Source organism: Nothobranchius furzeri, chromosome 10 (genome assembly GCF_043380555.1).
Source record: "Nothobranchius furzeri strain GRZ-AD chromosome 10, NfurGRZ-RIMD1, whole genome shotgun sequence".
NCBI lineage: Eukaryota > Metazoa > Chordata > Actinopteri > Cyprinodontiformes > Nothobranchiidae > Nothobranchius > Nothobranchius furzeri.
In genome coordinates, this window is record NC_091750.1 from 72,923,383 (window position 1) to 72,951,305 (window position 27,923).

The following is a 27,923-nucleotide window of genomic DNA, read 5'->3' on the forward strand; positions in this document are numbered from 1 at the left end:
AGGGCCATTTGCGTCCCAGTCCAGTTCCTGATGCTGGATTCCTGTGGAAATGTCTGGATGTCAGATTTAAATCTTTGCTGTTAAAACTGGAAAATTGAAACCTGGAAACCTCGTCTTTTGTTTTCTAAACGTCTTCTCTCAAAACAGAAGTAAAATAACATGATTTTAGATTTCTGTTGTAAATGTCCATCATCCTTCCATCCATCCATCCATCCACCATCCTTCCATCCATCCATCCATCCATCCATCCACCATCCATCCATCCATCCATCCATCCATCCATCCATCCATCATCCATCTATCATCTGTGGTCATTCGCAACCCGAGTCGCGCTACCTTAATAGAGATCAGAGGGTTACGTGAGGATTGGTTCAGGTGGAGGGAAAAAAAGGCACTTCAGAGTTACCCTCCACCAGGAGGGCAGCTTTGCTCTGCAAAAAAACCACCTTAACAGATGTGCAACAGACTTCAGACAACACAACATAACATGAGACTCCAATAGGAAGGCGGGGGGGGGGGGGGTCTGGGATCTCCAGCTTACGATTCACCTCGAGTAACGTCCCAGTCTGAGAAGTCTCCATCCATCCATCATTCATCTATCATCCATCCATTTATCATCCATCTATCCTTCCTTCCATCCATCCATCCATCATCCATCCATTCATTCATCCATCCATCATCCATCTATTATCCATCCATTATCCATCTATCATCTATCCATTCATTCATCCATCCATCATCCATCTATCATCCATCCATCATCCATCTATCACCTATCCATCCCTCCATCCATCTATCATCCATCCATCCATCATCCATCTATCATCCATCCATCATCTATCCATCCATACATCATTCATCCATCCATATATATTCCATCCATCATCTTTCCATCCATCCAACCATCCGTCATCTGTCCTTCCATCCATCTGTCCATCATCCATTCATCCATCCATCCATCCATCCATCCATCATTCATCCATGCATTCATCCATTCATTCATCCATCATCCAGCTATCATCCATCCATCATTCATCCATTCATTCATCCATCCATCCATCATCCATCTATCATCCATCCATCATCTATCCATCCATCATTCGTCCATCCAGTCATCATCCACCCATCCATCCAACCACCCATTCATTCATTCATTCATTCATCCATCCATCATCCATCTATCATCCATCCATCATCTATCCATCCATCCACCATTCATCCATCCATCCATCTATCATCCATCCATCCATCCATCCATCATCTTATCCATCCACCCATCCATCATTCATCCATCCATATATATTCCATCCATCATCTTTCCATCCATCCAACCATCCGTCATCTGTCCTTCCATCCATCTGTCCATCATCCATTCATCCATCCATCCATCCATCCATCCATCATTCATCCATGCATTCATCCATTCATTCATCCATCATCCAGCTATCATCCATCCATCATCCATCTATTCATTCATCCATCCATCCATCATCCATCTATCATCCATCCATCATCTATCCATCCATCATTCGTCCATCCAGTCATCATCCACCCATCCATCCAACCACCCATTCATTCATTCATTCATCCATCCATCATCCATCTATCATCCATCCATCATCTATCCATCCATCCACCATTCATCCATCCATCTATCATCCATCCATCCATCCATCCATCATCTTATCCATCCACCCATCCATCATTCATCCATCCATCTATCATCTATCCATCCATCCAACCATCCATCATCTGTCACCTGTCCATCATCCATCTAGCATACATCTATCATCCATCCATCCATCCATCCAGTCATCATCCACCCATCCATCCATCATCCATCTATCATTCATTCATCCATCCATCCTTCCATCCATCCATCCATCCATCATTCATCTGTTCATTCATCCATTATCCATCTATCATCCATCATCCGTCCGTTCGTTCATTCATTCATTCTTTCATTCATTCATTCATCCATCCATCCATCCATCATTCATCCATTTATCATCCATCGATCATCTATCCATCCATCCATCCATCATTCATCCATCCATCATCTGTCCATCCATCTGTCATCTGTCCATCATCCATCCATCCATTCATCCATCCACCCATCCATTTATCAATCCATCATCCATCCATCTATCATCTATTCATCCATCTTTCCATCATCCATTCATCCATCCATCCATTCATCCATCCACCCATCCATTTATCAATCCATCATCCATCCATCTATCATCTATTCATCCATCTTTCCATCATCCATTCATCCATCCATCCATCCATCCATCCATCCATCCATCCATCTATCATCTATTCATCCATCTTTCCTTCATCCATTCATCCATCATCCATTCAACCATCTATCTATCTATCCTGGGTCTTCCTTTGGGTCTGTTCCCGGTTGGATGTGCCCAGAAAAGCTAACCAAGGAGGCATCCAGGAGGTATCCAAACCAGATATCCCAGCCACCACAACTGCAGATATACTCAGAGCCACTCCCTGATGACTGAGCTTCTCAGCCGATCTCTTAACACTCTTTTTTTGTCAAACTGATACCAGAAGAAACAAACCTGCCTTCTGTATGGTTATCTAATAGTTACCAACCCGTATTTTACTGGTAGAAAGACATAAAAAAAATTACCTGGATTTAATCGATATGCCGCCGCCCAACTGATCCAATCACACTAATTCATTTACCAACATGTCTACATTCAAAATCTTCCCTCAAACAACATTTCATAGGTTTCAGCTTTTCTACGTTCCTCTGGGTCATAGCGGGAAGATACTGTAACACAGGGATTCCCAAAGGGGGTGCGCGAGGTGAAAAGTGTAATGGCTGCGGAGCTCAGAGAAGTCTGTCATGTGTCACCATTATTGTAGAAACTCATTTGTGGGTGGGCCAAAGAAAAAGTAAGTGGGCACAATAAATGTAAGTGAAAACAAGTATATTTTTGCGCGCATGTCCTCCACATGTGTCCTAGCTTCATAATAACAATGCGCCGAGCTTCAGCACTCTGGCCTGCACACGCCGATATGTTCCGTATTTGATCATTTTTAACGGTGTTGGAGAAATCAGAAGGTGGTGAGTCATTCTGGCAGATTGTCATTAACACCTGTCTCATGCAGGTGTTCTGACGTTGTAAACCTCACACACAGAACATTGTGGATGTAACAAAATAACAAGAAATGATTCCCATTCAGGCTATTGACAGCGCGCTGAAGATCAGAAGTTCAGAGTGCATCTGTCAGAGGTCAGACGCGATCCAGCCGAACCACGGCTCACGGGTGCACAAGTGAGTACATCTGGGCTGGGCAGAAGGAATTTTACAACATTGGTTTAAATAGTGCCAATTACGAGACGCGGTGACTTGAGCGGCTGTGCCGCGCGCATGCACACACACACACACACACACACACAGATACAATAAGCGCACACGCTGCTTTAACTCCGGTGCTGTCAGACTGAAGGCAGAAATGAACGCTGCCTCCACCGTGATAAAAACTTTTAAGAGGTTATTTTTCATTCAAGGTCAAATTAAGATATCAGCTTCTGGGATGAGTCGGGTCCGCTCCAGCCAGTGACTCCTCATGAACCTGACCACAAGTCCTGTTACTGCAGCATTTGTTATTCCAGTCCGCATGACAGCGGATCGCAGTTTCAGCCACACCATAAAACAGCAATAAGTCGGTCTGAGGTAAAAGTGAACATCATGGCTATATCTTGTCCCCTATTGACATTTGATTACGCACAAGCAGGTGATCAGCTCAGGTTTACGCAGAGCAGAAGGAAGGAGAGCGCTCTGGCCGCACAGGTTAAACGTTCCTACTTTAAGAAAACCGTTAAATTGCATTGTTCATGTGCTACCTGGGCACTCTAAATATTTATTTAAAATGAAATCAAAGGAAATTGTAATGGTATCGAATGTTTATTAATTACTATTTAAAAAATGAAAGTGATGGGGAATTTTTTTAACCCTGTCTGTTTAGCTTGACATCTGATTATATATATATATATAGAGATAGATAGATAGATAGAGAGAGAGAGAGAGAGAGAGAGAGAGAGAGAGAGAGAGAGGAGAGAGAGAGAGAGAGAGAGAGAGAGAGAGAGAGAGAGAGAGAGCCATGCCCCGATGTGGGGGCGGGGGGGGGGGGGGGGGGGGGCGAATCTGACAGGTGGACGTGTCCAAACCACCTGAGCGTTCCTTCACCATGAGCAGCCGTCTCAGAACAGCACTCCTGGTATCATGTGAAGGCTCTTGTCCACCACCCTCCTACCCCACCCGTGCAGCTGTGTGGGATTTGATGGTTCAGAAGCTACAGAGTCTGGTTCTGGCTTAACCGGCCTGCCTGGTTAGTGACCCAACTCGCTGCTAATCTCTGCTTTTACTGAATGGGAATGGCTTTGGCACATTAAACGTCAGGTCCCAGCATTTGTTCCTCCTTCCAGCCCTGACCGTGCTTTCTGTCCCGGCACCAGTCGCCGGTCATGAAGCAGGAAATCAATCATAAAAAAAGCAACTGGAACATTTTTCCTCCAACGACAGCCTCAGTAAAGAAGATATAATGTAGTTTTAGCCCCCACTGGGTTTTGATTACGAGTAAAAGCTGTGGAGATGGTGTCTGCAGCTGAAACGTGCTGCTTTTGGTCCAGACTGGAACGTTTCTTCTGCTAAAAGGACAAATCAAATGATCCAGTTTATTGCTAAGGAGAGTCCGCTGGAAACGTATGAAAATGTCACACATTATTTCTTTTTATTGCTGATAAATCTGTGGGAAGTGGCTGCTGTGAGGCTACAGAGAAAAAAAACAAAGACAATAAACTCATAAAAACATGATCTCGTAACTATTTAGTTTCTCTGTAAGATTGTTAAATTATTAATGCTAAAACGGACCGTCTTTACGTTCTCAGGGCGGCACTAATCATTGAATCTGTATTAAAAATGGATGACTTAATGCATGGAAGGGAAAGCTGCAGCTCACTGTGGTGAACCCGTTTTGTTCTTAACTGATGCTGCAGCTTCCCGGAGGAACCCTGCAGGGTTGTTACAGCTCCTTTCACCAGTTTGAACTTCCTGCATTTCAACAGAAAACATGTAAAACATAAACACTACAGAAAAGTGAGTTAAACCTGCTGATGTTGCCCCGCCCCTTCTGTAGCTCATGAGAGGCTGTTGGTTACTATGGTGACCAAGTTAATAGTTGGATGTAGCTTAAGGCTAACCATTTAGCTCCAGTAAACAAAAGATGAATCCCCTTTTGTTTCCCTGCTTTAGCTTGAAGTTTACTGACGGGCATTCATTCGATGCAGGTTGTGTTTGCATTCAAGCTAGCAACATATTAGCCTGTTTTAAATACAAGGATTATCTGCACTACTGAATACAAATGTGGTTACAGTTCTCTCAAATACAACTTTCTCAGTGTTCGCCTTTCCAAAAGAAATGTTGTCAACTCGTCATCAGTTTGGAGCCCGACGCTCCCTCCTTTTTCTAAAAGTGTAAATTCTGCTTGACTGTCGTAAACGTCTCACGGCGAGTTTTGCAGAAGGACTTTTGGTCTGTTTATGTTGTCTTTGAGGAGCAGAGGTCAGTCGAAGGAAGCAGTCACTTCGATACTGATTTATTTTTGATCCATTAATGCAAACCTCCGGCTTCTTCTTCGTTGGTGCGCTAAGCTAACTGGGGTGTACTATCGTTGATTGACAGCTCCCTCTTGTGGATGTGCAATTCTATTGGTCAACGCTCTAGGCTCATGTACACGAATGGCCAGAGGAGGGACATAAGGGAAATGATGAGGCATTACTTTATAACATCAAACAGGGTCCGATTGTCACATTTAAGCATTTTTAAGCTACTTTAAACATTTTAACCCCGGCTCATGAGACGCTGGGCTCAGCTCCGTCACTAGAACCCCGCTGCAGCATCAAGGAAAGACTTTTAGCTGACTGGAGTTTGATCGTTGAACAGATATGAAAAATGCATCCTGTGTTGGAGGACTGGAATGGTTTCATTGGTGTTGATGCCTTAATTAAGCCCGCGTTCTTGGCTGCCAGGACACAGTAATGATGGTTTTATCGTGTTTTTGCAGTGAATGTTTTTCATTTCAAGTAGGAAGAGGATAAACGGGGAACAGGAAATTAATTTACTCATGAGAAACAACTAAGAAGCATTAAATGATGTTAAAACATTAAAAAGAGGCTGAAAGCGGTGAAAGGCGGTAGTAAAATAAAGGTATAATTCATTTTCCCGCACTGTAATAACGCTGACTTTGAAGTCTGATAAACAGAAATGAAAAAGGCAGCTTCACACTTTCATAAATGAAACTGATTAGAGCGGAGGTCCAAACAAACAGTGAATAAGCCTTTTATCAGAACCATTATTAGTGTGTTTAGTTTCCTCGTCCTTCAGGATCGACCTTCGTGCTTTAGAGGGTCAGACTCATCGGTTTCTAACCCTACGAAGCTTTGCTGTGGTGCAGAGGGTTAGGGTTGGATAGAACAAGTTAGATTATGGTCCCATCCGCTCCACCTTGGTGTTTCTTTTCTTTAGTCACATTTCTGTTTGCTATAATAAATGGTGAAATACCCCAACATGCCACTAGGTGGTGGTAGCATCTACATTAGGGACATCAAAATACAGAGAAAGATTACCCTCAGTGAGGAGAACGAATCAAAATAGAGTTGATTTTTTTCTCTGCGTAGTCGAACTGCGCTGCTCTGGTCTATCTCCTCTGTGGGCTCTTCCCCCGTGAATGAGCCGTAAACCTCTGTGGAGCACCTTTTAGTCCCTGTGGGTCAATAAAACACGAACGCCAGTTTTAAAAATGAATAAGTATGAGAATGTTTGATTGACACGTTAAAACATTATTACATTATGACCCTTATTGAAAGCCTCAATTCTCAAAATCAACCGAAACATTTAGAAACTGAATGAAACATCAGTGTTTGTGTTGTTGGTTGGGTAAAGTAAAGGGCTGAAAACAGTTTTTCTCACTGAAGACCAAGGTGTACAGTGTGGAAGTGACCAGGACCGCAAGCTGCGGATCTATCTGGCATTCATTCGTAGTTTGGATGTTCCCACTACATCCTGGAACGTGAGTCCGACATTCTGATCTCCACTGATAACACAAGCCTGAAGGAGTTCCACCATGCTGTGGAGTTGCTTATGCTAAAGGTTAGCATCTACTAGCTGAGACGTTCTCTGTTCTCTCCTTCCTGTGGGCGGTCCCAAGCCTAAGTGGGCGGGTCCATGAATACTAACGAGGCTGGCCTTTTCTGACCCGACATGTTCAGCATGCTTGTGAAACTCGTGGTTTGTGTGGGAACAGGACCTTCAGTGATTAAGATTTCTTTTAGGAGTGTCAAGCGTAGAGCTCCTGGTTGCCGGTAATAAATCAGAACAATGATGTAGGAACAAAAAGTTTTCCAGCAGCATTCCGAAGCAGAAACTCATCCACTACGTCACAGGGCCTTGTTGGAAGCTGCTGCGCTGGCGGCTTTTGTGTGGAGGTCTTGTTTTTGTGGTATATTGGTGTGATGGGTGGACACAGCTGCGTGCTGCCAAGCCCTTCCACCCAGATGTAGCAGCGCAGGAATGTTCCGTAGGCAGCAAAAAGAGCCGGAACATGGGAATTAGCTGTCTCTGCAGAGGAATAAACTTACACTTTTCAGGACCTAAAACAGGACTGAGAGGAATGACTTCGGCACCGGCGTATGTCTTACTTATTTTTGGAATATGTTGCATTTTTTAAAATAAACAACCTAAACACTCAGGAGAGCAGAACCGTTGTTCAGTTGGGAAGTTGGAGCTAATCTGATCTTCTTCTCCGTCTGAATGATTTCTCTCTCTTCATGGATGTCCTGTTTGGGTAGAGACTGGACTTTATGCAGTCACCTGGAGCGGTTGAGTCTTGAGAAGTTATTTATTGTGACTCTGCTGGTGAAACAGCTGATTCAGGTCCGGTTTGTGTATCGGAGTCTCCGACAAGCCCGCTAGATAAAAGAGGTTTGTGAGCTGGAAACAGAGATGAATGTGGACCCGCTGAAACGGGGCCGGGTCACGAGGTGCAGATGCTCTGTGGATGCTTGTGCCTCAGGTAGCTGTGCTAGCTTGCCCAGCTACAGTAAATAATGAGCTTCAGCTGGGTGAGAAGGATGGGGGGATGGCGCAGTGAGGTCAGCTCACTCTTCATTAGACTGTAATTGAATTTCCAAAGCCCATGCAGGGAGGATGTTCGGCTCTCGCTCTCCCTGCAGGGAAGAACTGGCTCGCTCCGGCTTTCCAACGTCCCTGATAGTTTCAAGGTTAGCTCAGCTAATGGACTGCTGCCTCTGTGGATTTCTACGCTCACCATCTGTCATCTGCATGTTGGACCATGTAGGTGAGCAGGTACATGCGTCATTATGTGGTGCTGCTGAGATGGAGGACAGATGAGTGGTGCAGAAGGCCAGCTGGCCCCGATAACACAGCGTGGGCGTGACTCAGCCAGAGACCTGGAGCATCCCCGAGTCTCAGATGAAGGAGGACAGACTTGTTTATCCTGGGAATCAGCGGGATTATTCCGTTTGTGAGTTATTGCTTCAGGCTGTTATCCTGTTGAGTGACTCAGGATTTCCACCTCAAAACCACTTTTCTGAGAAAGTTTCCTATAAAACATAAATAAATTGACTTTGTTAATATTTTATTGTATATTTTTATGTTGAATTTTCCTCCTTGGAGCTCACCACTACTAGATCATTGTGAAGCAGCTGGGACGTTCACGAGTGAGGGAAAGATGGAGCATGAGATCGATAGGAGGATTGGTGCTGCGTCTGCAGTGATACGGGCGTTGGATCGGTCTGTCGTGGTGGAGAGAGCTGAGCTAGAAGGCAAAGCTCTCGATTTACCGGTCGATCTACGTTCCTAAAACAACACTCTGTTCAATATCACTTATATGCTGACGACTGTCAGATTTACATGTCGGTGAAAGCCCAGCAATCCATCCAGCCTCTTCTAGACTGCCTACGTGATGTGAAATGTTGGCTGGCCACAAATTTTCTGCATCCCAATATTCCAAGACTGAACTGATCCTGTTTAATCCGGTCAGATCTAGCTCATTCCAAACCCCAGATCTTTCATCTGTTTCTCAAAATCTAAAACCCGTTGTGACAAACCTGGGTGTGAAGATGGATTCATCTCTGATGGACACCCAGGTCAATGCCACTGTAAAATCTTGTTTTTTCCAACTCCGCCATCTGTCCAAATTAAGAGCTGTTTTATCTAGAAAAAAATTGGAATCAGTTGTTCATGCCTTCATCGCATCTAGGCTCGACTACTCAAATGCAGTTTTGCTGGGTGTCAATAAGTCAACCCTTGCCCAACTTCAACTCGTTCAAAACGCAGCTGCTAGATTCCTAACACGTACTCATAGGCGCCAGCTTATAACACCAGTTCTCAAATCCCTTCACTGGTTGCCCATCACTTTGAGGGTCCAATATAAAATGCTACTTTTTGTTTTCAAATCCCTCCATGGTCTTGCCCCCGTGTACTTATCTGACCTTTCAATTTATACTCCCGGTCGCACACTCAGGTCCTCCAGCCCCTTGCTCCTTGAGGTCCCGAAAGCGTGTTACAAATCATGTGGACAAAGAGCTTTCTCTGTTGCCGGTCCTAAACTGTGGAACGAACTTCCAGTCACAGTTCGACTGGCATCCACCTTGGCAGATTTTAAGTCTAGACTAAAGACGCACTATTTTACCCTTGCTTTTAACAGTTAGCTGTTAGTTTGGCTTTTACTACTCTTATTTTATCATCCATTGTAAGGTTTCATTGGTTTTATTGGTACTTTTTTTTGTCGGCTTGTCTTTTTTTATTGTTGGCTGCATTTTATAGTACTGTTTTATGTTTTTTTATTTCTATAATTGTGCGACTGTTCAGCACTTTGGTCAGCCGTATGGCTGTGTTTTTAAAGTGCTATATAAATAAAGGTGGTATGGTATGGCACCCTCATCTATGGTCACGAGCTTTGGGTAGTGACCGAAAGAACGAGATCACGGATACAAGCGGCTGAAATTAGTTTACTCCGCAGGGTGTCTGGCCTCTCCCTTAGAGATAGCTCGGTCATCTGGGAGGGGCTCGGAGTAGACCCTCTGCTCCTCCACATCGAGAGGAGCCAGTTGAGGTGGCTCGGGCATCTGGTCAGGATGCCTCCTGGACGCCTCCCTGGTGAGGTTTTCCAGGCATGTCTAATTGGTAGGAGACCTAAAGGAAGATGCAGGACACTGTGGAGGGACTATGTCTCTTACCTGGCCAGGGAACGCCTTGGGATTCCCCCGGAGGAGCTGGCCCAAGTGGCTGGGGAGAGGGAAGTCTGGGCCTCCCTGTTTAGGCTACTGCCCCCGTGACCCGACCTCGTATAAGAGGAAAGGCATGGATGGATGGGATGGAATGGAATGGAATTGATTATTGTTGTTCGCGGTTCAGGCTGACTCGTCCCATAAAGGCTTTAAGAAGACTAGACCTCTGGAGAGTTTTAGTGTTTTAGGCCTTTAAAGAAGTTTATCTGTAAACTTTGGTTTATAGGAACAGTCTGGTAAGTTCCAGGTAAAGTGGCTCCATTCAATAATGAAACCGGGGGTTAGAAAGTGTTTCTCCGTGTTTTTAATTAGAGAGCACTTTGGAGATCAGCTGGGCTCTCCGGGGAGGAGGAACTCATTACCACCTGGAAGTGTCCACGCACATTAGCTTGTAATTTATTCAATGACTTTACAAACTCAATAGAAACTTCTTTAGCTGCTGGTTTTTTCTAGAATCCAACATGTAAAATAAATGCTCTGCTCCACTTAGTTTTGGATCACTTCCTTTTGTTGTCTGAAGTTTAAATTGGAGCTGGAGCTTCTCACCGAGGGCCTTAGTTTAAATAACTCAGCAAACCAAGCCCAAACACAAGCGAATCGTTAAGCAAATAACAGAGTGAGACGCCACCAATAAGACCGATGATCAGAAACAACCCAGGGATGTTTGTCCTCGTTATTCCGCTTAAAGAACTTCCTCCTGGGAGAGGAGAGAAGCGGCCATTTTGGCAAATTCAGGCTAAAGCAACGGTGCGTTCGGTTTTCCTCTGAAGTCGAAACTCGGAACTAGGAATGCCGTCACACCCGAGTTAACAGCGTTCTGGTTGCCGGAGACGGAGAAGTTGGGATTCCAATAAGGCGACGCCCTCGAAAACGAACACAGACGACATTGATTTAGACGTACTCTTATAAGTGTGTCTTGTAAAATAAACACATTTCATTCAAAACTACTGTTGTTGATATGGAGAGCTGCCATTTTGGATCTCAAAGTCGGGCTTGTGAAAATTTTCCGAGTTTCCGACTGGGGGGGCGTTTCATTTGATTTTTCCTTCTCGGAGGTGGGGATTTCCGAGGACAAATCGAACGCACTACAAGTATCATTAGAGAAGATGTGTGTGAGTGTGTGTGTGTGTGTGTGTGTGTGTGTGTGTGTGTGTGTGTGTGTTAAGGTTGGTTTATGCTTGACGCGTCCGCGAGTTCCGCACAGCTCCGCGCGGAAAAGTTGCGTCATTTTAACAACCACGCCCCTCCACCGCGCCTCCGCACGGCCCAAAATTTCCGCAACGCGCACCTAGGAAATTTTCTAACCACTCGGACGGTCGGACGCGGAAAAACATGGCGGACCGGCAAGAACTAGTATGGCAGAGGTTCGTAAATACAGACATTTGTATGATTCAGCTCTCAGAGATCACGGTGATCAACATGTTGTTAATAATTCTTGGAGAGAAATAGCTCGCGCTGTCGGAAAAGACGAGGACGCTGTTAAAATGCTGGAATGCCATGTTGTAAACAACAGTAATTTTTACTTCTACTATGGTGTAGTGTTGGATGCATGCCGTAGAGCTCCATGCTGCCCCCTACAGTTTGGGAGAATATTGGCTCACCGCAGAGACAAGCCGCATGAACCATAAACGCTGCGAGTTGTGAAGCGTGTTCCATCCGCGAGCCGCATCACCAAATGGAAAGTGAATGCGTCAAGCATAAACCAAGCTTTACGCCCCCTTCTAGGCTAGGAGATCTGGAAGAGGGTAACACAAGAAAACAAATCTACACCTAAGGAAAATAAGGAGAACCAGGCGTAGCCTCTGTTTAAAAAATGTTTTTTAACACAAAGAGCCCCACTACAAAAGGTAGAGGGCAAAACCTTGTAGAAACGGGTTCTAAATCTAAAATAAGGGATTTAACTAAAGGAGGTTGCTATAAAACACAACTGAAATAGACCATGGATAGAATTAAAACTAGGCGAAAGGAAGACAACAGGGAGTAACCTGCGACAGACAAATAGGAGTAAACACTCCTAACCCCTCCAAAGAGAGCCTAAAGGACTCATAAATAGCTTCTCAAGCTAAATGTAGGTCGGCAGAGCTTAAAACAAAGGGGAATTTCACCCAAGAGCTCTAAAGCTCAGCGCAGCCCATCAAAGCTCGTCACAAAAGGAATTTAACCTTCCACCAAAGTCTCTTAAGGACCAAAAGAGCTCTAACGCTCTGCGTATCTATGGAGAGCTCCAGACAGAATCCGACACCCTCCTCAAACGGGTGACAAGCCCGAGTCTTTAAAGGCAGTTCATTAAGCGCTGATCCGCTTCAGCTGGGCCGGTGAGGATCCACGGCGTGCCGCTCTCCATGGTGCTGAACCAGCCGAATGACTGAAACGCTGCTCTCCAGGGTGCTGATTCTCCGGGCGGTAAAATCAGAAGACGGAATAGACCAGGGGGGGCGCTGGACCTCCGCAGGACGGGACAGCTAGACCTAGGGATCAGAACAGTGTGTGTGTGTGTGTGTGTGTGTGTGTGTGTGTGTGTGTGTGTGTGTGTGTGTGTGTGTGTGTGTGTGTGTGTGTGTGTGTGTGTGTGTGTGTGTGTGTGTGTGTGTGTGTGTGTGTGTGTGTGTGTGGAGGCTGGTGTTTTATTCTTCAGGATGGATGCTGGTGTCACACGTTCTCCATGAGCTGTCTGCTGATGCGCAGACAGAAGACGGCCATAATGAATGAAAATTGGCTTTAATGCTCCGTGGCCACTTTTCTCCTGCTTTATTCCTCCTTCTGCTTTGCCTCGTTGTTGTTTCTCCTCTGCTTGTTTTCTCCATTTCAAAAGGTCCTAATTTACAAAGCAGACCTGCAGTGAGCTTGTTTCTGTTTTCAGTCTTAAACTAAAATTAGCTGGAAAAGAAGGACGTGGAGAAACAAACCAGAAACGCCTCCTACAGCCGATCAATAAACAGGGGAAGCAGAGGTTTTTATTGGCCTGCAGCAGAGAGAGTTCTGCACGAAAACTAAAAACACTGAAGTTTGTGTTTAGAACAAAGGTTTGCTTTCGGCGTTGTGGGTGGAGCAGCAACAGCTACATCCTTAACATCTGGAAGAGACTTTTTCACCATCTTTTAAAGAGATTAGCATTCGTATCAGGACGTACAATCAAATTTCATTTGTTCAATTTATGGCTAAAAATAATGTCACACAATGAACTGTTCTGAAAGCCCAGGAAAGCCAAAAACATGATGTGCAAAAATGGGCTTTAAGTTGTTTCACTAAAGTCTTCATTTAGGCAAGAATAATGGGCTCGATTCACGGGAGGCGACAAACGACCGCGATCAGTGAAATTCGTCGCTGTCGCTTTTATTACCTGACACACGGGAGGCGGCCAGCGGCAAGGCCGTCGACGCGTTCTGTTCCATGGCAAAATCAAATCTTCCGTTGTTTTGATTGGCTGTGTCAGGTTGGAGGGAATTAAGGTTATTTTAAGCGGTTCAGAGTTAAAAAAGTGGTAGATATGATGTTTCACAAGGTGCCGCTAGAGTTATGTGAAATCTTACTTCTGATTTTACTATATAAAAAAACCGAGAATGGGTTCATCCCATATTACAAACCAGAGAAAGAAACTGAGAATACCATCATTTAATGAGGGACCTCAAGGAAGATCCCAATGTGTTCATTCTGGCACCAACAATTTCCCACGCCGCGGCCTTTTTGTGAACATCTCTATATTCTTTGGTAGAAATATTGTACAGTTTTGGGAAATCCGTCACAGCAAGTATCAACTTCTCCTCCATGTTTGCTCGGAGGTGTACGGAGCATCCTGTCCGCTCATTGGTCAGTGAATGAAACCTCCGTTGATTGGTCCTCGTCCGAGCAACAGTGATGAAAAGTTGAACATATTTCAACTCTCTGGGATTGCGTCGCTGGGTCACCTGTGCACAACACGTGCAAAATTTCACACGCACGTTTTTCGCGTTTCGCTGAGTAGGAGGGAGACCTGCGATTATCGCTTTGTTGTGCATGTCTCATTGAAAAAACTGGAAAACTGGATCCACAGCGGGCCCGTTAAGTAATCCGGATACATGACTGTATACAGAGGCAGAATCATAAAGTAAACCAACCAATCAGCACACAACTCATTTAATATTCCTGTCCTGGCCGAGTGGGCGGTGTTAACCAGTGCTTTTATTGCAGGGCTTTATTTTGGGATGTGTTTGGCCATCTATCAGGCCTGGCTCCTGGGTCATTGTGAGCCCCAACAAAGTTTCATATATTCAATGGAGGCGCAAAGAACAGTTTCCTGTTATTAAAAACGTTGACCGACGACTGATTTAAGCAAACCCATTTTTGTTTGTTGTTTTTTCGTGGAGTCGAGATAGGGCTGTCGGTAAACCGTTGTTTTTTTTGTTTTGTTTTTTATTTACCCACGTTTTAAAACACCTGCTTTCTGGAGCCGTGATGTATCAGAGATTATTTGGTAAGCAGATTGCAGTCAGCTGCCCTTTTATTGTTGTTGTTTGCTGTGAAGCAACAATATGTGACGTGTTTAAAGTCGAAAGCATGAAAATGATCTGTCCTGCCTTCTGTTGCATCATATTTATCATTTCTGATGCGTTGGAAAACGCCACACGTGTCATCCATCACCCAGAGGACAGCCGCGTGTCGGCTCAAGGTGTGTTTCGTGTGCTTTTAAGGAAAAACCATCAATCTACCACACACATCACCAAGGCTTTCTGTTTCTTTATTTCCACTGATCGTCACACAGAGCGTCTTCACACGCTCTCAGCCTGGTGCTCGTCGACATGCAGGATGCACGATGGAGTTTGGTGGAGCAGCTGAAGCAAATAAAGTTGGCAGCTTGGCTCCTTGGTGACTCGCCAAAGCTTCTGGGAACTAATCCAGCACCTTGGAAAGGTGATTCAGACGCCATATTGGATCCAATGTAATTTGAGGTTAATTGAATTGAAAGTCCCTCCAGCAGCAACTCAAAAATCTGCTGCAAAGCCTGATGAGCTGCATGAATACAGGAAGACATGGATGTTTGTGTTCTGTCAGCAAAGACATGAAGGAGAGATCTACAGGTGCGCTGAAACATTTACAGAAGGTTAATCATAGAAGTTCTTCAGCCTCAGTTTCATGATGACAGTTTGCAAAAACTCCAAAATGATCAGAAAGAAAATCCCTCTTTGTCATGAAAGAGCCAAAGAAGTCCTTTTCCTCTGGAACTGTGAGGAACCAGAACCAGGACCAGAACCATGTCCTAAAGCTGATCCAGCAGTCCTACCCTGCATGTTGGGTCCAGGTCCAGGAGACTCCTCAGAACCTAGTCCCATTGAGAACTTTAGGTTCCTCCTCTGGAGGTCGACTCTGGTGATGAAGAACGAGCTCCGTCGGTCTGGCTCTGGGCCAGCAGGTCCAGCTCTGGAGATGGGTACTATCCACATAAACCTTAGATGCCTTCATTCTGATTCAGTAACCATAGAAACGGCTGACAGGAAGATCTAAGGACTTTGTGAGGACTTGGGTCCTTCTCACCGCCCTCTCTGGTGTTTCCTGTTGGCTTTCGGTCAAACGGACCCTGGCATCTGTGACGTTCCGATAAAGACTAAAGTTGTTTCTGGCACTTGCCGCCTCTCATTAAACGGATTTATAGCCTCTGTGGTTTCTTTTGTAAACCAGGAACGCCGTATTCCCATTTCTCCCGGTGGAATTAACCATCCGTATTTAGACGCCGTAACCTTTCCGCGCGCCCAGTGCTTCCATGAATGAGCCGTACATGAAATGCAAATGTTCCCTTTTTAATCTTGCCGCCCGTCATTAGGAACTCTGAAAGAATGAACCGGCGCGGGGCTAAAGTTGAGCCTGAATCCATTTCCTGATGCTTAATAGCTAATGGGCTGATTTATTACCACGTTTAAGAGCTGGAGGCCCTCCGTGTCCTCTCATGGTGACCCCGCCGCCCTGCAGCTATCATTCATTCTGCTGGAAGCTCTGGAGTTTCAGCATGTGTGTGAAACTTTTACCACGTCAGGGGAAAAGAAACGCTGCTGAAGGGAAGGAACCACGACCGTCACTGCTGGTTAAACATTTGGTGCTTTAAACCAGAAGTCCCGTTTCCCTCCCGCTCCACGTTTACGCCGGAGCACCTTAAATAACCGTATTCATGTAGAGGATGGGGCCCGGGTCTTATCAACCATCAAAGGGTTTGTTTTCCTGCAGGCAGACGATGAAACCACACATCTGAGGTGTCTGTCAGCTGGAAGCGGGAATGGGAGCCCTGGTTTTGGTGGATCGTCCTCGGCTCTTTGTTTTGCACCATATGGTGTTTTATTTAGACTTCCTCCAATCAAGACGGCATTAGAGGCAGATTAATTTCACCAAGATGTCTGGGATGGAGACGGAGGCTGGAAAGCAGATGATCGGTGGTATTGTTCTGATTCACACAATATGCTCTGATGTGGAAGGATTATGACGTATTTTATTTACTTTAGCAGTCAGACCCAGAATAAAACTCCAAATTTCTCTTTTATTGACTCGTCAGAATGACTTTGACATTTGAGCAGAAAGATTTACAGGCTCCATTTGCGGCGGGATTGATCTGTCAGAGGCAGCCGGGAAGAAATATGGAGAAAATCCCTGTTGATGGTTTTGGTTTGATTGATCGTGCTTGGTTCTGATTAGTTCCGATTCAGCTCTTTTCACTGTGGTTTGGGTCAGAACCCGTCCCGTTTCATCAGCCTGTGACGCATAAACAAGTAAAGATGTGTTTATGCTGAAAAGGTTTGGACTGACATGTTGGTCCCTCTAAAGAGAACCACCCTGGACGTCTCCATGCTGCTTCGTGTTACCATGACAACAGCCACCAGCGACGGTTAGGAGTAGAAGGTTGCTGGGACTCGAGCCGGCCTGCCTGGACGTGCATTCAGGACTTTATTTATTGTTGGTGTGTTTGTGTGACCGGAGAAAGTCAACAACAACTTTTATGAAACTCGTGATTTTTGTTTCTTCCAGACAAAAAACTGACGAGATTATCAGCAAAAGCAGCAGCGCCTGCGTGTGTGTGTGTGTGTGTGTGCGTGTGCATGCGTGCGTGTGTATGCGTGTGTGTGTGTGTGTGTGCGTGTGTGTGTATGCGTGTGTGTTTGCGTGTGTGTGTGCGTGTGTGTGTGTGTGTGTGCATGCGTGCGTGTGTATGCGTGTGTGTGTGTGTGTGTGTGTGTGTGTGTGTGTGTGTGTGTGTGTGTGTGTGCATTTGGATCTTTGTGTAGGACCGTTTTCTTCTGCAGCTCCGGCTTCATAATGCACCTGAACAGGTAAGCATTATCACGCTCCTGCTCTCGTTCCAGAACACCTGAAGGCTGCGCTGGAGGAGTACATGGTGCGCCTCCCAAAGGTTCGCATCCTGAGGACCAGGAAGAGGGAAGGTCTGATCCGGACTCGGCTGCTCGGCGCCGCCGCCGCTAAAGGAGAAGTCATCACCTTCCTGGACTCTCACTGTGAGGCCAACGTCAACTGGCTTCCTCCTCTGCTGGGTGAGGAAGATGCATCATCCTCATCATCACCACAGACAAATATACGTTTAAGAATATTTGGCTTTAATATAAATAAAGTCTTTCTTCATTATTACTTTATTCTCATTCCATTATAGTTCTTTTTCCTGGTGAGTTGAACAATGATCCGTTTGTATGTTTGGTTTAATAAGATACTGCAGCTAATAAAATAATGAAATCAGTAATATTTAGTATGTCCTTTTTCCCTCAGAGCATCCATTCAATTTAAAATGCTTCAGACATCTCCTCTCTGTGTCTCTCAGACCGGATCGCCCAGAACAGGAAGACCATCGTGTGTCCGATGATCGACGTCATCGACCACGATAACTTTGGCTACGAGACGCAGGCGGGGGACGCCATGCGGGGGGCGTTCGACTGGGAGATGTACTACAAACGCATCCCCATCCCCTCTGAGCTGCAGAACAACGACCCCAGCGAGCCTTTCGAGTGAGTCTCGTTACTCGCCAAAATAAGAGCACCACATACACAACAAGCTTCTCTCTGCAGAACGCTTTGTTCAGTTTATCATGATCTGTGTCCACACAGGTTTTCTGTCCTCATATTTGAAGTTACTTGGATCGTTGACTGGTTTCATCTCTAAGGGTCTGAGCAGCTGTTCGCGTGCCCAGAGTTCACATTTTAAGGAAACTGAAGCAAACTGTTTTAGTTTTAAAGCAGACTAGGTAGTTTGGCATGCTTTAGCACCCCCTAGTGTCCGTTTGTAGAAGTGAAACCAAAATCACCTCGCTGTGCATTCGTCGTTTTAACACCTTTATCTAACAGCTGACATGTCTCCCAGCCTTCATTAGTGTCTACAGCAGTGATTAATCACTAAATTGAACAAATCAGCTGTGTTTATGATCAAAAACATTCAGGAAACTGGGTGGATCCAGACTGCAGCACCAGGTCTGCCAGCTCAACAGACTTAAGTGGAATAATCTGGCCATGGGTCATTTAGCACAAACTGCCTCGATAAAATGGTTTTCTTAGTTGAAAAGTTGCCAGTTGTCTCTTTAACCCCCCCCCCCCCCACCCACCCACCCCCTCACCCCCATCCTAATGGGTGCGACTCCAATGAGGAAAGTTGTCCATTGAGCAGGGTTGATGGTTTATCCCTTGGGTCCATGTGGCAGGAGTGAGGAGTGAGCACCACCTCACCCCTGCCACGTGGACCTCAAGGGATAAACCATCAACCCTGCTCAATGGTCAACTTTCCCCATTAGGACAGTGGGAGGGTTAAACCATCGTAAACACTGACTATTAAAACGTAATCTCCTGGATGGATCAGTCAAAAAACACAGCACTGCTATAAAAGCAGAGAGGAGCTGCTACGGGAGCCTGGGGGGTCCAAACTGGAAGTCTGTGGGAGCGTTGGGAATAGAACTGGATGGGTGGATATCACCATGTTGGATGGTGCCAGCTGGAGCTAAACTAACAACACGTTTACCTGTGCGCATGTGTGTGTGTGTGTGTGTGTGTGTGTGTGTGTGTGTATGTGCGTGTGTGTGTGCGTGTGTGTGTGTGTGTATGTGCGTGTATGTGTGCGTGTGTGTGTGTGTGCATGTGCGTGCGTGTGCTTGCGTGTGTGTGTGTGTGTGTGTATGTGCGTGTGTGTGTGCGTGTGTGTGTGTGCATGTGCGTGCGTGTGTGTGCATGTGCGTGCGTGTGTGTGCGTGCGTGTGTGTGTGTGTGTGTGTGTGTGTGTGTGTGTGTGTGTGCATGTGCATGTGTGTGTGTGTATGTGCGTATGTGTGCGTGTGTATATGTGTGTGTGCATGCGTGTGTGTGTGCGTATGTATGTGCGTGTGTGTGCGGCGTGTGTATGTGTGTGTGTGCATGTGCGTGTATATGAGTCTGTGTGTGTGTGTGTGTTTCGTCTAGTCGTCCAGCTGAAGTCTTACTTTAGTTGACTAAAATAAGGTTTTTTCTGATGCAATAATTTTCTACCTTTTACGAAATAAACTAGAGCTACTCGAATCTGTAAAAATAAAAAAAACTACATTCATAATTGTTTCTATAGCAATAATTATTGGAAAATACCTAAATGAACACTGTTTGAAAATGTGCCTCTCATTATTAATAAAATTAACAGATCTGTGTATCACATGACAGGAAATGACATCATACCATCAAAACTGAAATGTTTAACTCTAAAAGTAAATAAAGGCAAGAATTGTTTTCAGGTGTGTTTATTACAATTTTCATTGGACTGACTGATTGAGGTGGGACATCTGAAGGTTTCTCCTCACAAATCACCGCTAGAAGACCAAAGGCTGCCCCGAAAATCTAAAAGACTTAGACGACAAGATGCACGCCGCTCTGCTCCATTGTTCGGTTTAGTTCGCTGCACCCTCTCACCACCGCTAGCTGCTAACAGCACCGTAGCGCTTTTATACCAGGGGAAACCTCGGATGTGCACTCACCAAGCCGATACTTTTCAGATTGTCTCATCTACTGCTTTTTCTCCCTTTGGCCGTAACTTTTACGGGCGTTAGCATCAGGTAAGATGTCTGGTTAGCAGTAGCTTGTACAAACAGCCGGTTTAGTCCCGCCTGTTCCCTTTGCTGATCTTTTTTCTGTCGCCCATCTTTTTTGTTTTCTGATTAGATTTTTGTTTCTGTGAATTATTTTTTTCTTCTCTTATTTGTCAATGAAAATGTCTGTCAATAGTTGTTTGTTTGTTGTTGTTCTCATTTTTAGTGTATGAAAATTAATTTCTCACAAAAAAAAAGAACGTTGGTGACAACTAGTGGGAGTTAAATTTTTAAACAAAATACATCCGTTTTTAGTTTGTGGAATTATGTGCCAAAAGCTAGCTGTTTTGAAATATCCCCGTTTGTGATGTCACATAATTAGCATGGAACCCCTTTTACCTGAAGATGCTGGAGAAGCAACTCTACTCTGAGCCCCTCCTGGATATCCAAGCTCCTTAACTCAAAGCAGCCAATCAGGGGAGGGGTGGGTGTGGCCAGAAACAGCTTGTTTTCTTAAAGTGAAAGAGCTCTGAAACGGCTCATTCTGGAGGGTCCTGAAACTGTCCACAATAAAGCTGCTGAAATGTCTTCATGTGGGACCAGAGAGCTGTTCCAACCCGTTTAAACTTTTGTGGTCTCCATCTCTATCAAAAGGACGTTTCCAAACCTGTGTTGGATAAATGCAGTTTGGCTAAATGAAACATGGAGTGGAGTTTTTGGGGTGATGGGACATGTTTGGTGTGTCTCAGGTCTCCGGTGATGGCGGGCGGTCTGTTTGCTGTGGACAGGAAGTGGTTCTGGGAGCTGGGTGGATATGACACGGGTCTGGAAATCTGGGGAGGAGAACAGTACGAGATCTCATTCAAGGTAAACAAATCACTCCAGAGGGCTCATTTTTATATTCTCTATAATAAAGGTTTGACTTTGACCTGCTGAGGAACACGTTTCTATATTCTGGACCAGTCATGATGTCGCATAGCTTTTTACAATTTACATAAAGAGCTGAGAGCAATTATCTGAGCTGGCAGCGATCATTTTTTATACAACCGCTTCCATTCAATGGGTGGAATTAACCAAAATGGGGCGTTTCTATTTGCGTCCGTGTCGACGTTCACATTTTTGTGCCCCTGAATTAGTTTAATTGGCACCAAGTGTTTATCTGGAGGCACTTAACGTATACGACTGGACTGACTGAGTTTTAATGGATGTCTGCAGACGTAAACATCAGGAAGTTAGCTGTAAATCCAAACCGCTGCAGAGAGGCTTTGGTCCCATGCCAAATTAAAAAGGAGAGGCGGAAAACCCAGAAGAGGTTTTCTGTTTGATTTGCAACGCGGCAGAAGTTAAAGGTGCCAACGCCACAAATCTAAAGGAAGTGGCTGAGTTTCTACTTCCTCTTCGGCCTCGGTTTTGGGATTCATTTAGTGAGTTTTCCTTCCAACGGGATGAAGGCCTCGATGCAGCATAAACACAACAGGGTCAGGATGTGGGATGTGGGGGCGGAGCTTAAGACATATACTGGAATCAGCCACCAGGGGTCGTTTAGCGCTACGTTTGAGTTTTTATCTGTGTTGATGTTCATGCCCGGAGGAGAGAACCCTTGCGCTAAACTCAGCTCTGATTGGTTCGCCTTTTTTAGGACAACGTCCCATTTGTTCAGATAAGAAGGCGGGGCTTAAAGCGTATTCCAAAAGGAGGCACGTGTTATAGTTCAGCTTTAGTTCTTTGTTCAGAGGCAACCTGCAGCTCTGGAGCCACAACCCCGACCTCAGACCATCTACAGTGGCTCCTCTTAACATCAGAAACATCAAATCATTCGATTTAAGAAAAATGCAGATTTAGCCGTTTTTTATGGAATAAGTGCTCTGAACTTCCACAACACAGTGACATAAGTATTAGCGTCTGATCCATGCTCTTTTGGCACAAGTTTTAGTTTTTCCTCATTTTAAAATTTGAAACTAGGAAATTTAAACAAAACTCTCGTAATGGAAAAGAAGGATTTCTCACTGTAATCCCAGAATTCTGAGGAAAAATACATCTTTTTTCCCCAGCGGCCCTAATCCTCTTCTGTTCCGTTAACAGAACGTTAAATCTCTAGTCTGACATGAATCCGCTCCCAGATGTTTCCCTGCACAGCTAAAACTCGCTCCTCCTCCTCCGTCGACATCACCTCTCAGCGCTCCGTATCGGATTAGTCCCAACGCTCCTGTAACTGCTCTTGACTCGGCCCGCATGTGGAGTCTGGACGGCCGTCTCAGTAATTGAATTCTGGCCTGAATGAGTAAGGACTTTTGTCGTCTCACTCAGTTAGGCACAAAGGCTGCAGCTCAGGAGCTGCGTGTGATTGGACGTGCTCTGATTGCTTTTTACGGTCCGTCTGATTCATCGTGATCAAAAATCTCCACAAATCTGATTTACTGTCAGAACCCTTCACTTCCTGTTGGGACCGACGCAGATCCGCTTTGTTCCTCGTAGCTAATTCCAGACCTAGGGATAAAAGGATGAATAAAAAGGTCATTTAAACTCATTTTATGTGTTCAGTCATGTCTGCTTTTATTCACTGAAGAAATAAAATATCATCGTTTGGTTGCACTAATATTTTCAAACTCTTAATATAATAAGATATAACATTTTTAGATTAGTACTAATGTAAGGCAGTAATGTTCCTTTACTGTAGTGTTGACCAACACCGGTGATTAAAACCTGAACTACTAGTTAAAACTGTAGTTCTGCCTCTGAACCGCGGTTGTTTTCCTCCGCCTCGTCTCTCTGCAGGTGTGGATGTGCGGAGGACGGATGGAGGACATCCCCTGCTCTCGGGTGGGACACATCTACAGGAAGTACGTCCCTTACAAAGTCCCCGGGGGTGTCAGCCTTGCCAGGGTGAGTTAGAATCACTTCCTGTGAATTTGCTCCTGTTTTTGTTCAGAATCAAACCAGAAAAGCTGATTTGTAAAGAATTCACCGCCCTGAAAACAAACCAATGAGGCACAAACATTTAGTGGTCTTTATTTTGAAAGCTTCCCAGCACTTAGGTTGTGTTTCCTGCAAGAAGACCAGACTTCCTGCTCCTCCCGTTTTCGTCCTCAGAATCATCCAGGATCAGTGACCAGCACAGGTGTTCGGAGACGCAGCGCTGGCCTGCAGGACCGGGTTCTCACACCTGGCTCTGTTGGGCTCAGGTGGATGTGAGAGAGTTCTGACCCAACGAGCAGCAAGTTTAGCATCACTTTTACTTTGTAAATTCTCTAAAGCTCTGGACAAAAAAATGATGAAAAGTAAAAAGTTTGAGATGAAAGCATATTTTTAAATTCACATCCATAAAAACAATTCTACTTCTCACACATGCTCTTATTTTGACATGTCCTGAACTTCCCGCCCCGCTACGCTCACCTGTGGCCATGTTTTAAAAGTGAGAGTGAGTCCAGAACCTCTGGATCTTTTTGTGGACTCTCCTCCGGATCCTCGTCTGTCTCAGTAGAGCCTCGTTAACCTGCTGCTGGACGCCCACGACTTCCTCGTCTAAATTATCTTTTTATACAAATCTCAGCCGATTCTTGCTGCTCTAATCAGTTTCCTCTTGTTTATTCACCTTCAGCAGGTCCTAAGATCTTATTTATATATAATATATAAGATCAGAGCTCCATCTGGATTCAGGAGATCCCAGAACTCCCGAGTGAATCCAGCTGGGAGACTGAGTGACTGAGAGCTGGAGTTTGGCTGCAGGCGATCCGATGCTCTGCGGGGACGAGCGTGTGTGGCTGGAAGGCTTTTCCAGCTACATCTGTTCCTGGGATAGCTGCGGGGGATTATTTATTCCTTCCTGGGAGTGCTGCTGAACCCAGATTCTTGTTCCTTTCATCATCTGTACCTCCAAGCGCCAACGTGTGTTTTCAGAAGCAGAAGAACTCTGGTTTTACCTTTTTACGCCTCAGAGGCATCACGGGTGTGGGCTTCCTTTCTGCACTCCTGCAGGATCTCCACCTGTCGGAGAAGCTGCTCCTGCAGTCAGGAACGTTCGTGGTTCCGTCTCATCAGCACCAGGAGTTTGTTTCTGTGCCTTCGCAGAGGTGAATACACTCGGTGTTTACGTTAAAGTTGTTACCCAGACGTTTGGTGCAGCGTGTGGAGGAACCTTCGTCATCAGCAGGAGGTTTAGGAAAGTCGGGATGTGTCCAGACTCACATTCCTATCCGGTCCTCGACCGGAAGTGAGCAGCTTTGAACTTGGGTGATCTGGCCTTCCTTTTGTTCCCACTCCTACATCAGCATTTGTCCTGTCGCCTAGCAACTAATGATATAAAACTTCACACCAGCCAACGTTTAAGACTGGAACACCCGCTTTGGCCGCCGTAATTACAGGAACTAAGGTCTCACGTTGGAGCCACGTGCATCCTGGGAAAGGGCGGGTCAGAGGCTCCCGGGTGTGGACACAACCTCTATCACACACTGGTGCCATGAGCAGGAAGTCAAAGATGGAAACGTTTTATTTTATCCTTGATGATCCCAGAGAAGGCGGAGAAGTCCCGACGACCTGGTGGGTTCTGTAGGACCGACCCGATTAGCTTTGATCACATCGGCTCAAACATGGATGTAGCACCTCTGTTCTAGTAGAAACACCATCCGACGGTTCTCGCCCCTCCTTAAGCTCCACCCCTAGAATGACCTTCTTTTCTCTGTAGAACCTGAAGCGTGTGGCTGAAGTCTGGATGGACGAGTACGCTGAGTACATCTACCAGCGCCGACCCGAGTACCGGCACATCTCAGCGGGAGACGTAACAACGCAAAAGGAGCTGCGCAGCCGGCTGAACTGCAGGAGCTTCAAGTGGTTCATGAAGGAGGTGGCCTGGGATCTGCCCAAACATTATCCTCCAGTGGAGCCTCCTGCCGCCGCGTGGGGGGAGGTAGGCTCAGATCAGACCCGCCCAGAATTCCGCAACCTCCCGCGGTTGTGTTGTTGTTATTTCATTCAGATCCATGATCATTCCGAGCTTTACTCTCCCTTCTGCTCCTGAATCACAACAATGATGTAATGACGATCCGATCTGCTTCGGACGTCTCAGACAGATGTTTGCTTTTCAGATCCGGAGCGTGGGAAACGGCTTGTGTATGGAGAGCAAACACTTTGTGTCCGGGAGTCCCATCCGGCTGGAAAACTGCGTGAAGAACCGAGGAGAAGTCAGCTGGAGCCACGGACAGGTGATCAGCGGTTTGTTTCTAAAAGCACACGACTGGTCATTCATGTTCCCTGGCCTAACGCAATAATAACTTTATTTAAAAACAAAGTGCTGAACGATGATTAAAACATCAGTAGATAAAACAAACGAATATGTCAGCCTTAAAGGTTTTAAATGATAATAAACAGGCAGCGTTTGGTTCAGTGAGTTCAGCCAAACGTTCCTGGGATGCGTTTGCCTAGTTTCTGTCAGAACACGACTCTTTCCCTGAACAAACCCTTAAGGGAGCTTTAACTCATCATTTCCCTTTATGATGTAAACGTGTGTGTTTTATCAGCTTCCTGAAACTAGAATAAAACCCTCAGAAGGATCATTTTAACTAGAGGAATCTTCACTTGTCTCCCGATTCGATTACGATTATTGGGTCAGCGATTCAATTCGATATCCCGATGCATAGTGGGGACGGTGTGCTGCTGACCTCTACTCAGGACGTGGATCGGTGGGCAGAATACTTCGAAGACCTCCTCAATCCCACCGACACGTCTTCCAGTGAGGAAGCAGAGTCGGGGGACTTTGGGTTGGCCTCTCAAGTCTCTGGTGCTGAGGTCACTGAGGTGCTTGAAAAGCTCCTCTGTGGCAAGGTTTCTGGGGTGGATGAAATCCTCCCGGAGTTCCTTAAGGCTCTGGATGTTGTGGGGCTGTGTTGGCTGATGCGGCTCTGCAATATCGCGTGGGCATCAGGAGCAGTCCCATTGGACTGGCAGACCGGGGTGGTGGTCCCCTTATTTAAAAAGGGGGACCGCAGGGTGTGTTCCAACTACAGGGGGATCACACTCGTGAGCCTTCCTGGTAAGGTCTATTCAGGGGTTCTGGAGAGGAGGGTCCGTCAGATTGTTGAACCTCAGATTCAGGAGGAGCAAAGTGGTTTTCGTCCTGGCCGTGGAACACTGGACCAGCTCTATAACCTTAGGGGGATCCTGGAGGGTGCGTGGGAATTTGCCCAACCAGTCTACATGTGTTTTGTGGATTTGGAGAAGGCGTTTGACCGAGTACCTCGGGGGGCCCTGTGGGGGGTACTCTGGGAGTATGGGGAACCAGGCCCTCTGATATGGGCTGTTAGGTCCCTGTATGACCGGTGTCAGAGCTTGGTCCGCATTGCCGGCAGTAAGTCAGGCTCTTTCCTAGTGACAGTTGGACTCCACCAAGGCTGCCCTTTGTCACCGATTCTGTTCATAACCTTCATGGACAGGATTTCTAGGTGCAGCCAAGGTGTGGAGGGCATCCGTTTTGGTGGCGTGAGGATCAGGTCTCTGCTTTTTGCAGATGATGTGGTCCTGTTGGCTTCATCAGAACGTGATCTTCAGCTTTCGCTGGAGCAGTTTGCAGCCGAGTGTGAAGCAGCTGGGATGAGAATCAGCTCCTCTAAATCTGAGATCATGGTCCTGATTCGGAAAAGGGTAGAACGCCTTCTCCGGGTCAGGGATGAGGTCCTGCCCCAAGTGGAGGAGTTTTAGTATCTCAGGGTCTTGTTCACGAGTGAGGGAAAACTGGAGCGTGAGATCGATAGGCGGATTGGTGCTGCATCTGCAGTGATGCGGGCGTTGTACCGGTCTGTCGTGGTGAAGAGAGAGCTGAGTCAGAAGGCGAAGCTCTCGATTTACCGGTTCATCTACGTTCCTACCCTCACCTATGGTCACGAGCTTTGGGTAGTGACCGAAAGAACGAGATCGTGGATACAAGCGGCCGAAATGAGTTTTCTCTGCAGGGGGGCTGGACTCTCCCTTAGAGATAGGGTGAGAAGCTCGGCCATTCGGGAGGGGCTTGGAAGAGAGCCGCTACTCCTCCACATCGAGAGGAGCCAGTTGAGGTGGCTCGGGCATCTGGTCAGGATGCCTCCTGGACGCCTCCCTGGTGAGGTTTTCCGGGCTCGTCCAACCAGGAGGAGGCCTAAAGGTAGATCCAGGACACGGTGGAGGGACTATGTCTCTCACCTGTCCAGGGAACGCCTTGGGATTCCCCCGGAGGAGCTGGCCCAAGTGGCTGGGGAGAGGGAAGTCTGAGCCCCTTGCCTTAGGCTACTGCCCCCACAACCCGACTCCGGATAAGCGGATGAAGATGGATGGATGGATGGATCCAGATGCATCACGATTATTTCATATTGATTTGTTTTTATCAATAAATAGAATATGTCAGATTATTGCTTTTTCGTGGCAACCGGGTTTGGGGGTTTAAGATTTTGGCATCTGCCTGTTAGATCCCGGTGGCTGCCTGGTGGGGTCTGGGTCCCTGGGCTCTGCTGGGTCCCGGGCTCGGCCGGCTAGGGGGTGGGAGGCTGCGGGCGGGCCTGTGGGCTTGCCGCTGATATCTCCAGGGACTCTGCCGGCTGCTGGTTGTGGCCCCCCGGGGCGATC

The 27,923-nt window shown here is 46.2% G+C and overlaps 1 protein-coding gene across 1 annotated transcript in view; it reads left to right on the top strand.

Moving 5' to 3' along the window:
• LOC107397200 (polypeptide N-acetylgalactosaminyltransferase 10) overlaps nt 1-27,923 on the top strand; it is a 104,661-nt gene that overhangs the window by 69,533 nt on the left and 7,205 nt on the right. The window contains exons 5-10 of the mRNA XM_015977125.3: nt 17,659-17,844; nt 18,126-18,309; nt 21,086-21,203; nt 23,112-23,219; nt 25,018-25,239; nt 25,418-25,534. Of these exons, the coding sequence (XP_015832611.1) occupies nt 17,659-17,844; nt 18,126-18,309; nt 21,086-21,203; nt 23,112-23,219; nt 25,018-25,239; nt 25,418-25,534 (935 nt within the window). The remainder of the gene's footprint in view (nt 1-17,658; nt 17,845-18,125; nt 18,310-21,085; nt 21,204-23,111; nt 23,220-25,017; nt 25,240-25,417; nt 25,535-27,923) is intronic.